The following is a 12,055-nucleotide window of genomic DNA, read 5'->3' as shown; positions in this document are numbered from 1 at the left end:
CTTGTGCATGCACACACACACACACACACAGTATTTAAAAATCTTAGACTTACTAGACTTTTGGGACACCCTGTAAATATCTGTATCCATCTTCACACACAAATCTATGTACATAGATATGTATATACATTTTTTTTTCTTTTTCTCTCTGAAGGTGAGTTTGAGAGATTCATTTTCTCTGTTTACTGAGAAGATTCAACACACCAACAAGAATGGGCCAACGGGAACTTAGGAAAATTATCTTTATTACTTTATCTGGGCTCCCGAGGAATTTTCCTTGCAAATTGCACCCTCCATATCTATTCTTCATATTTTCTCTGCTATATGTATATGGTATCTCTCCCTCATTAACCTCAGTGCTATCCATTTCTTTTCTGTGAGATCCTCCTGATGGTTAAGGGTAAGGAGAGGCAATTCTGGGCTAAAAACTATATATATCAAGGGCGTATGTAACTCCCGATTAGTTGAGAGGATTGCTGAGTGCAGATGTAGCATATGGTCCAGAACTGCCTCTATGCTTCTTGCCTGAGTGGGAATATTACATTTTTGTGTATGTTTCTGCTCTTCCAGATATGTGTTACTCTTAAAAGTTGTTAAAATTAAATAGTTTAATATTTAATTAAATAGCTTGATAATAAATAGTTGCAAAGGAGTTTATCGGATTGTCAATTCCTGTTTTGATGATTTATATAGTTGTCTTTGAGCCAAAATCTCCTCAATGTGATCAGAGTATATTGTAATTTTGTATGCTGAAGAAACTTACATTCCTGTTTTCAAAGACAGTTGCAAGAGTGTGAGCTATTGGGTTCAGCCTGCCATGACACATTATTGTCAAAGCTAAAGGAGTGAAGGATTGTGGGACATGTGTGCAAGAAGCAAATGATTGGGGGAGGAGGGGAGGTATTTTTAATAGTTCTGGTAGAAAATGGCTGGTAAGGTTTTTGTTGTGTATTTTGTATTTTTTGAAGAGAGGTGTCTTGTTCCTCGGTACATTTGTAAGGCATTACTGTTCTGGAATGAAGCAAACCCTCTGGTTAGGTACAGGTTATAGTGTAATTACTAATGATTATGAAAAGTAGGGAATTGCCCCCAAAGGAGAAGGCAGCCGGGACCTTCACTAACCTGTGTCACCAAACCAATGGAACCTTCCATTAGAAGCCTGAGTGACCTCCTTGTAAGCAGAGGCTGTGTCAGTTCTGTTGGCGTAGCGGGCAGGGATGGTGCCATCCATGTCTAGCTCGCTGATGTGGAACAGGCAAACGTGAATCTTCAGATCACAGCCGCCGCAGGTCTCGGCAATGTAGGCACTCACCACAGGCTGTGGGAAGATGAGCTGCTCTCCAGTGGGCCTGAAGCTTGGACTTGAATATCCCAGCCCCAGCCCACTGCAGGGTAGGAAGGAACATAGAATTGCTCTTGCCACCTGATCAATAAGGGATCAACACCTAAGTGGAAGAGAAACTAACAGGAAATACCCCTGGGAAGAAAGGAAGAATACTTGGAGAAGAATCTGCAAGGTGGGGCTGCGAGGTGGGGCAGCTAGGTGGCTCAGTGGATAGAGCACCAGCCTTGAAGTCAGGAGGACCCGGGTTCAAATCTGATCTCAGACACTTAACATTTCCTAGCTGTGTGACCCTGGGCAAGTCACTTAACCCCAGCCTCAGGGGGGGAAAAATTCTCTGCAAGGATTCAAATTATATGGTCTTTCAAACAGATTCCTCAAAGATGTCAAAAGGAAAGTCATATCCTAGACAAATTCTGAATCATCTGAAAGAGATGGAAGAGAAATGGAAGGAAAACACATTTTCCTCTTCCACTTTTGGAAAGCATCTGGGCAAGCCTGACCCCACTGCTTTCTGGACAATGGGGGTACACTGATTTACAGTCTACTGGCTCTGGGGTCCTACTCTGTGTAATAGCAATAACTGAACCAGGCCTGGAGCTGGATTGCTCCAAAAGAAGCAAGCAATGTTGACCCGACCTCTGAATTACTTCCCCAAATTGTAGAAATTCTAGGAAACTAGTCTTTTCATTTGCCCTATCTTTCTGTTTCTCTTTTTCATCAAGAAGGCCAGAATTTCCACTGTATTGGGTACAGTAGGGCATTCTCCTTTTAAGGACCTATTTGGAAATTAGGTATTAAAAACCCTGTCTGAATTTTGTTTGAAAACCAGATCTTCTCCTGTGTGGGAGATTTCCCTGTTTTAAATGTCACCAGTCTGGAGAATTAGATTAATTTACACAAATCCCTGATCATTTGGAATAAATTTGCCCCCATTTTGTGGTAGCCTCTAGAATGGTCCGTGGGCCAATCATCATGACATACAAATCCTGGAGGGCCTAAAGGACTCACTCTACCTACCATTTCCTGATCAGGGACTCCACCAGTAAAGATGTAGATGCCTTGGGAATTGAACTTGTCTTTCTCCTTGAAGTCTATTTCTACTGCCTTCCTCACTGCACTGAGGACATTCCTGCTGCCCTTGCAGTTCAGGGACAGGACCCAGCTGGAGAGAAAAGGGGAAAGATCATGATTCATAGAGGGATGCTGAGAGGACATGATTGTTAGTGAAGAGCTGAGTGTAAAAACAGAAATGTTTGTGTGTGGAGGGAGACTCAAAAGAGGGTTTGGGGGAGTGGCTTTCTGTTCTATGCCTATTAAGAGGAAGAGAGAGATGGTCAGACAAAGATAGTCATTGCAAATAATAATGGCTCAAGCTCAAGCCTCCCAAGGACAATGAAGAGTAACATATGTTCCCCCTATCACCTACCGCCAGGCACTTTGCAAATTCTCTTGGGTTAAGGGAACCATCTCAGGTCTCCAGCTTTCAACTATACTTCCAAACCTTCAAAAGGAATCATCATCATTATCATCATCATCATCATCATCATCATCATCATCATCATCATCATCACTACAATCACCATCCCCACTATTTGTATTATTATAAGAGGCTTTCCTATGTTTTCAAAAAGAAATGCTGCATAGTAGATAGTTATCCTTGGAATCAGGAAGAGCTGAAATCTGCTCCCAGTTCTAAAACATACTGACTGATTCTGGGGCTAGTCCCTGGACTTTTCACTGGTGGAAGAAGTTTCCTTATCTGGAATCTCTTTCTAATAGTGAAATCAGATCTCATCCCTTCCAATATGTTATCTCATACAGCTTTTATAATAAACCTTGTGAAATAGTCAATCATTAGTTCCATTTCATCTCTTGAAATTCTTGGGGAGCATGCCAAAGGTCATTTAGTCTTAGAGTAGGTAAGTATCTGTTTAAAAAAACAGGAATAGGCATTAGACCAGTGAGAGAACTCCAGGGTGAAGAGACTCCTCCAAACTCACCATCAACATCTCTGCAACTTAATAATCATAGAATTTTCCATACCCCTGGGCATAGGTCACACAGCCAGGATGTGTCAGAGGAGGTTCATGAACACAGGCTTTTCTGGTTAGAATAGATATCTATGATCTCAAGCTGCCTTTCCAAATTGTTTTGCATTAAGGCAGATTAACAGGAAAATAATAATAATTAATAGCTAGTATTTATGCAGCATCTATTATGTGCCAGGCACTATACTAAGCTCTTTACAAATATCTCCTTTGGTTTTCACAACAAATCTGGGAGATAAGTCCAATTATTATCCTTATTTTACAGGTGAGGAAACTGAGAAACAGAGGTATTAAGTGAACTGCCCTTGGTTATGCAGCTAGTAAGTATCTAAAGATGTATTTGAACTTCTCTTTCTGATTCCAAACCCAGATTCTATCCATTGTGTCAGCAATAACTGGTATATATAATAACTAGCATAGAGTATAGAGAAAAAAAAAGAGAGGAAGGAAGGAAGGAAGGAAGGAAGGAAGGAAGGAAGGAAGGAAGGAAGGAAGGAAGGAAGGAAGGAAGGAAGGAAGGAAGGAAAGAAGGAAGAAAAAGAAAGAAAGAAAGAAAGAAAGAAAGAAAGAAAGAAAGAAAGAAAGAAAGAAAGAAAGAAAGAAAGAAAGAAAGAAAGAAAGGAAGGAAGGAAGGAAGGAAGGAAGGAAGAAAGAAAGAAAGAAAGAAAGAAAGAAAGAAAGAATGTAAGAGGGAGAAAGAAAAAAAGAGAGAGGGAAGGAAAGAAAGAAAGGAGAAGGAGAAAGAAGGAGAAAGGGAAGGAAAGAGAAAGAAGGAGGAAGAGAGGAAGTGAGGAAGAGATGGACAGATAGAGAGAGGGAAGGAGGGAGAGAGGAAGAAAGGAAGAGAAAGGAAAAAAAGGAAGGAAGGAAAGAAGAAAAAAGAAAGAAAAGCAACTCCCACTATAGTTAAAACATCTCTTTAAGTGAACACACATGCATAGACCCACATACTCACACAAAATAAAATCTTGATTAACAAGGCAATAAGACTACCTAGTTAACTTTTCTTTGAGAATCTAAAATCTGTAAGTCAACTTTCTTGACTTCATAAATACATAAAAGATTGTAAAAGATTGAGCATATTTGAATTATTTTTTTTTTTGAGGGGGGAAGATAACTTGGTGTCTTGGAGTCATTCTATAGGATGTTAGCTATAGAAGGTATAGGAGATTGGACTGCATATAGGCTGATCTTGAGACATAGTGTTGGAACTGCTTTTTGGGAAAAAAAAAATAAGTCTCTAGCACAAGCTTTTTTAAAAGTAGAGCATAGTAAAAATAGTTTCTCCATAAATTTTTTTTTTTTTTTGTGGTAGTAGTGGGAAAGTCTTAGCCAAATCAATTCTTCAACTGAATTAGTTGAGATTTTTCTATGAGATTTTATTTAGACTGTTTGGAACTAGGGTAATGCAGGAATTTAGACAGCTGTATATTTGTAGTATTTTGAGCTTTGAATATTTTCCATTAGAACTCATGGGTCTAGAACAAATGATCCTATAAAACAAGGCAAATGTGAACCTTATGGACCATCTGTGACTTTTTTTTCTCTTTTTTTGTATATTGCAACATAGGAATCATCAGAACAAACCTGGCCATGGGATTTGGTTACATTTTATCCTGGTTGATCAAGTGGTGTGTTTTGGGGCCACCTATCACCATTGCCCCAATGGACTCCTGCAACCACTTAATTATTCAAAGCTAAAAACGAGATCATCCAAATCAGATAAAATGATAGCCATCATATGGCGTTAAGTCCCTTTAATATCTATCACTATCCTTATCTTGCTGCTAGTAAATTCTTTGTACAATTTCCCAATGAACATAACCCCACCCTCATTATCAGAAGCTTACGCTATGATGTTGAAGCAATCCTTGTTTGACAATTGTTCTTCAAGCAGAAGTCTTAAGGAATGTTGGATATGAATAATGTACATGGAATTGGTCACTGAGATATCCACCAGTATAACTACCCTAAAAAGAAATACAACCTTTAAAAGGAGAACTGAATCTCTCAGCTAATGTTTATTTTGTTCCATTTTACTATTTAAAGTTTTTTCCAAGGGAATTTCATGAGCTGAGCTCAGCACTGTCCAAAATCTGTACAATTTTAAGAGTATGGCTAGAATACTAGAGAAGGTGACCTGAGAAGGGTATATCATCTCTTCTTCCAGAGATCTCAAAATATGGAACACTTTGACTGGGATAGTTAGAGCATGCTCATGTGCTGAAGCATGGAAATGAGTAAACTGACCTCTATTTTCTTGGTTCAAAGCCTTAAGAGTCAATGATATTGCAATTAAAAGTCATTGTAGGGGAAATGATAAAAATAATAATAGTTAGCATTTATAAGGTGTGATAAAGTTTGCAAATGCATGTTACAAATATCTCGTTTTTATCTCCTTAACAATTCTGGAAAGCAGGTGCCATTATTATCTCCAATTTACAGATGGGGAAACTGAGGCAGGCAATCATCAAGAGAGAAAAGAGGATGGATTAAGGTCTGAAGAAAGCACTTTATAACATTAATATATACATCTTTATTTTCGCCCCCCCCAAAAAAATCTCCCTTCTTCTTCTACTTACCTACACCTTATCTTTTTTTTCCTTTTTCACATTTCTCCCTTCTTTCTCCTTCCCTGATTAGACCCAAGGCTTACTGTCCTCTATGGAGAAGTGCTTAACCTTACTATTGATTCTTAGACCTAGAGAAGTTTCCTATCCTTGTTCTTCAATAAGGTGCCCTTGACTTTTTGTGTTATAAGTGCCAATTTTTTCCTCACATAAGTTTGGAAAAAATAAGAGCCCTGAAAATTAAGTATGCATTCTAGGTTAAGATCCCCTGATAAAGGTGTTATTCTTGTTTGGTTGTCATAGTCATGTCTAACTCTCTGTGACCCTATTTAGGTGGGTTATTTTGTTGTTGTTGTTGTTGTTGTTTTTTGGCAAAGACGCTGCAGTGGTTCATTTCCTTCTCCAGCTTATTTTACAGATGAGGAAACTGAGGCAAACAAGGTGAAGTGATTTGCCCAGGGTCATACAACCAGTAAGTATCTGAGGCCAAACTTGAACTCAGGTCCTTCTAACTCCAGCCGCAGTGCTTTGTCCACTCAGGTGCCCTGTGATAAAGATGTTGATCACCACTAATACCACCACTAATGAAGAATTTAATGAGAATTTACTATATTTGAAGTACTAAGTAATAGAAAACATAAAAAAAGAGATAGAGAACGACATAGGAGAAAATACCTTTTTTCACAGACTGTGCCCCAGATTCTCCTGCTAGAGATAGAAAGCCACTCGATCCGCCTCTCATACATCCGTATGGTGCTGCTGAGCTGCTTCTACAAATCATAGTTCAGACAGACTCACTGAGCAGTTGTTTCCCAAGGAAGGCAAACAAAGGGATCTGGGGGGAGGGTCAGTATTGTGGTAGGTTCAGGGGACGCCCCTGATCAGGTTCCAGATGTTGGTTCCACAAAAGAATAATAATAATAATAATAATAAATCCCATTGGGGAAGGGAGGAAAGAGAATAAGCATTGACAGTACTAGCTGTGCTTCTGGAAGACCTGAATTCAAATCAGACCCTGGATAATTACTAGCTAAATGACTTTGGGCAAGTTATTTCCTCAATTTCCTCATTTATAAAAAATAATGATAATAATATTGCCTACCTTCTAAGTTGTTATGAGGATCAAATATGCTGGCCCATAGTAAGTCCAGGTCCTCCTCCTCCTTCCCCCCTCCCTCCTCCCTCTTCCTCTTCTTCCTCCTCCTTTTCCTCTTCTTCCTCCTCCTCTTCCTCCTCCTCTTCCTCCTTCCTCCTCCTCCTCCTCTTTTTCCTCCTCCTCTCCTCACCACCATTACCTCCACCATTATCCTTACCACTACTACCAGCACCACCCCCAGCAGCAGCAGCACCACTATCACCACCACCACTACTATATAGCTCCTACTATGTTCCAGACACTGGGTTACTTGCTTTACAAATATTATCCTCACAACCACCATAAAATATAGGGCTCTTATTTTTTCCATTTTACAAAGGAGGCAGGTAGAAGATAAATAATGTACCCAGAGTCATATGGCTAGTAATGTCTGAGGTTGGTTTTAACTCAAGCCTTCCTGACTTCAGGTCCAATGTTCTGTGCACATGGATAGAAAATTTGAGTAAGTTGCCTGTGTGTTTAAAAAAAAAGGCAAATAAAGATAATAGGGAAACTTTTCTATTTCTCCAAATAGAAAGATGGCAAAACAAGTCATAGGGTCAAAAGACATTTTCTGGGAAGGTTCTGGTCCCTGCCTGAAGTTGGTGAAAACAGTTTGGTGGATTTTTATCTGCAAGATACATAAGATTTTCTATTAATTTTTTCTATTGCTCAAGTGTCTGCCTTCTCCCACTCTTCCTACTGTTTGTGTGTGTGTGTGTGTGTGTGTGACCCCATCAAGATCAGGCCAAAAGCCAATCACTGACCTGATAGTCATACAGAAGAGGTGGGTCCACATGGATATTCTTCACACTTCCATCAAACCATTCAAACTGCATCATTACTTTCTGCAGTCAGGGAAACAACACAAGAAAATGAAGTTGTCTTACTTGTGCACTGGCCTTTTTGTATTATGAGGAGAAGTGGGAAAATGAAGTGCAACCACATTTGAGGTTATAACAACCACTATCCTGTCCTCACTTTCCTAGAGATTAGCAGCAAAGGGATACAGGTGAGACAGGGAGATAAAAGGAATAGCACCTAGCTACTAAAAAAGGGCTCTTCTCTCATATTTTTGCACACATTGAAGGAACAAACAGTGAGATGGAGCATACCATCTTCTATAAAATAGGTCTGTCAGATTTGGAGTTGGGAGGAAAATTAAAGGTCATCTTAGTCTAATGCTTATCTTCACAGAAGAGGAAACTAAAGTACAAGGAATATTTTTTAAAAATTCAATAGTATTTTATTTTTCCAATTTCATATAAACAAAGTTTTCAACATTCATGTTTGTAAGATTTACATTCTGAAATTTTTTCTCCCTCCCTCCCTTATTTACCCCTCCCCAAGACAGCAAACAATCTGATATAGTTTTATATGTATAATCATTTAAAGCATATTTCCCTATCAGACATGTTGTAAAAGAAAAATCATAACAAAAGGAAAAAAAACATGAGAAAGAAAAAGCTAACAAAAAAAGGTGAAAATAGTTTAAGACAACTCTGAGGTACTATTACATACCTCTTAAATTGACTAAGATGAGAGGAAAAGATAATGATGAATGTTGGAGGAGATGTGGGAAAACTGGGACACTGATACATTGTTGGTGGAGTTGTGAATTGATCCAACTATTCTGGAGAGCAATTTGGAATTGTGCCAAAATGGCTATCAAACTGTGCATACCCTTTGATTCAGCAGTGCCGGTACTGGGCCCGAATCCCAAAGAGATCCAAAAAAAGGGAAAAGGACCCACATATGAAAAAATGTTTCTAACAGTCCTTTTTGTAGCAGCAAGAAATTGAAACCTGAGTGGATACCCATTAGTTAGAGAATGGTTGAATAAGTTATGATATATAAACGTTATGGAATATTATGGTTCTATGAAAAACAATCAGCGAGATAATTTCAGAGAGACTTGGAGAGACTTACATGAACTAATGCTAATGGAAGTGAATAGAACCAAGAGAATATTGTACACATTGACAATATTATACAATGATCAATTTTGATGGACATGGCTTTTTTCCACAGCGAGGTGATTCAGGCCATTCCAATGGTTTTGTGATGGAGAGAGCCATCTCCATCCAGGAAGAGAACTATGGGGATTGAGTGTGGATCACAACATAGCATTTTCACTTCTTTGTTGTAGTTTGCTTGCATTTTCTTTTCTTTCTCATTTTTTTTCTTTTTTGATCTCATTTTTCTTGTGCAGCATGATAATTGTGGAAATATATGTAGAAGAAATGCACATGTTTAACATATATTGGATTACTTGTCATCAGAGGAGGGGTAGAGGGAAAGGAGGGATAAAAATTTTGGAATACAAGGTTTTATCAGGGTGAATGTTGAAAACTATCTATGCATATGTTTTGAAAATAAAAAAGTTTTAATGATTAAAAAAAAAAGAAAGTCTTTGAATTCCAGGACATAGAATTTTATACTTGATACTAGAGGCAATATGGAACCACTGGAGTTTATTGAATGTAGGGGTGATATGGTCAGGCACATCTTTAGGAAGATTGCTTTGACAGCTGCGTGGAGGATGGAATGGAATGGTTAGAGAATTGAGGCAGAGACACCAACCACAAAACTACTGCAATAGTATAAGAATAAGGTAATAAGGCCTGCATCAGCATAGTGACTTTCAGAAGAGTGAAGAGGGTATATGAATTGACTATCATTTATCTTGTCACTTGTGAGACTGTGAAAATGCGGTCTACTATAAAATAATTATTTTTACATTCTTAAAAAAAAAGAAAATAGTTTGCTATGGCTATATACAGTTGTTATAGTTCTCTCTCTGGATGCAAATGGTATTTTATATCCCAAGTTTATTGAAATTGTTTTGGATCACTGCATTACTGAAAGAGCTAAATCTATTATAATTGATCATCACATAAGCTTGTTCTTACTATGTAAAATGTTATCCTGGTTCTGTTCACTTCATTCAACATCATTTCAGGTAGAAGCAGTTTATTCAAGGTCACACAGATAGCAAGAAGCAGAGTAAAGACTTGAACCTGTGCTCTCTACTAGATGCAGTATTATTTCCATTAATATATCCTGGTTTCCTTGAATTACCTCATGAAGAGTTGAGGATACTGTTTTCTGGAGAATGGGTACAAATTCTTCCATGGGTGAGAATGCATTGGGAGCCAAAATTTGGTAAAGGCTTAATTTCTTGGCTGTAAAGACAATAAAACTCAGGATGTACACACACACACACACACACACACACACACACACACACACACACACACACACACATACATTTAGCCAAGATTTAATGGGTAGCATTTAGTTACTTATGCCTACTCCCTAAGGAAAATACCTTTCAATCCATATGTCTTCAGCCAGTCTGCAGAGGTTCTGGTCAGGAAGTTTGGGATTTTAATTTTGAGGGGGCTCTCATGCTTTGGAGGCTTGGGTAAGAAGCTGGATAAGGACAATTTTGTAAACTCTGCAGAAATCTAAATTGAGCATAAAAATATTGTAATGTGAAACAATTTTAGAGCTGGGAGAAACTTTAAAAATCTAAGAGTCCTCAGACGGATTGGTATCTACCAGTAGACCTAGAACCTTATTTGGTAACTCTCTAATCTAATTACCACTATCCCAACTTCTTTCCCATGATCTGTTGGAATTCTCAATGAGAAGTCTAGTACAATCATCACCGCCCCCCCCCCCCATTTCCCCAGCCTACACAATAGCTCTGTTGTCAGTACTTTCCTTCCTTACCATCATTGATACTTGACGGAAAATGTGCATATATAGGAAAGAAATAAAATTTTGCTTATTTGCACTTTAAAAAATTTTCAAAGTTCAATCTTATAAATAAAAAATTCATTTTATAAAATTTCAATTTTATTAAAATTAAAATTTAAAAAATTTGTTATTATTCAACTTTATTTTTGGTTTTAAATTCTTTCCCTCCCTTTTCCCTTAACCACTGAAAAGGCAAGAAAAGTAAAATTTATTACAAAAATGCATAGGTAGACAAACCAAATTTCTATATTAGCTGTGTGCTAAAAACAAAAAAAAAGAAAAGAAAAAGCAAAAAACATATATGCTTCAGTCTGTACTCTGAGTCTATCCCAAGCTTTTATGTATCCTGGGTCCTTGGAATTGTGGTGGATCAGTCTTTCAAAGTTTAATTTCTTTAAAATATTACTGTTACCATAAAAATTGTTCTGGGTTAGTTTACTGCCCTCTGTATCAGTTCACTTAAGTCTTCCCAGGTTTTTCTGAAACCATCCCCTTCATCATTTTGTACAGCACAATAGTATTTCTTTTCCTTCCTAAACCATAACTTGTTCAGCCATTCCCCAATTTGATGTTGTCTCCTCAGTTTTCTTTTTTTTTTTTTTTTTTGCCAACATAAATGGCTATATAAATATTTTTGTACCTATGGATTTCCTTTCTCTTTTTATGTTCTCTTTGGGGTATCAAGTAGTGGTATTGCAGAGTTGAAAACATCTACAATTTAAAAGCATTTGGGAAATAGTTTCAAACTGTTTTCCAGAATGGTTGGGCCAGTCCTACCTTTCCCACATCCCTTCTAGCATTTGTCATTTTCTCTTTTTTTAACCATCTTTTTGCCATGCTCTTTGTATTATGGTAAAATGTGGATGATTGTGTCAACTATTTTGAAATCCACAGAATGGATCATCATGGCTCCAACCTACTTGGAATCAGTAGCAAGGAGAGGAGAGTGAAACTTAAGGTTCAGACCCCTCATTTTAAAGATAAGGAAGCTGATAAAGAAGATAATTGATTTGACTATGAATACATAGACCAAAGTCAAAATTGAAACTTAATTTTCCAGTTCAATGCTATTTTACTCTCTATCATGCTATGTTAAAAAAAGCCTTTTTTTTTTTTTTTTACCAATGTAAAAGATTATAATGGAATATTATTGTTTCATAAAAAATTATAAGCAGGATGATTTCAGAAAAAC

At 37.6% G+C, this 12,055-nt stretch overlaps 1 protein-coding gene across 13 annotated transcripts in view; it reads right to left on the bottom strand.

Moving 5' to 3' along the window:
* The window catches only part of VWA3A (von Willebrand factor A domain containing 3A), a 91,290-nt gene that overhangs the window by 33,158 nt on the left and 46,077 nt on the right, over positions 1-12,055 (bottom strand). For all 13 annotated transcript variants that reach the window (XR_012484597.1, XM_074280999.1, XM_074281003.1 and 10 more), the window contains 8 exons: positions 10,430-10,568; positions 10,180-10,283; positions 7,866-7,946; positions 6,639-6,733; positions 5,244-5,363; positions 2,772-2,846; positions 2,363-2,507; positions 1,123-1,318 (listed from right to left, as the gene is read on the bottom strand). Coding sequence is in view for 12 of the 13 variants with exons in the window: in XM_074280999.1 (XP_074137100.1) it covers positions 1,123-1,318; positions 2,363-2,507; positions 2,772-2,846; positions 5,244-5,363; positions 6,639-6,733; positions 7,866-7,946; positions 10,180-10,283; positions 10,430-10,568 (955 nt within the window). In the remaining variant the exon portion in view is untranslated. The remainder of the gene's footprint in view (positions 1-1,122; positions 1,319-2,362; positions 2,508-2,771; positions 2,847-5,243; positions 5,364-6,638; positions 6,734-7,865; positions 7,947-10,179; positions 10,284-10,429; positions 10,569-12,055) is intronic.

The sequence above is a fragment of the Sminthopsis crassicaudata genome, chromosome 1 (assembly GCF_048593235.1).
Source record: "Sminthopsis crassicaudata isolate SCR6 chromosome 1, ASM4859323v1, whole genome shotgun sequence".
Taxonomy (NCBI): Eukaryota; Metazoa; Chordata; class Mammalia; order Dasyuromorphia; family Dasyuridae; genus Sminthopsis; species Sminthopsis crassicaudata.
This window is presented reverse-complemented; position numbering and strand designations above follow the sequence as displayed.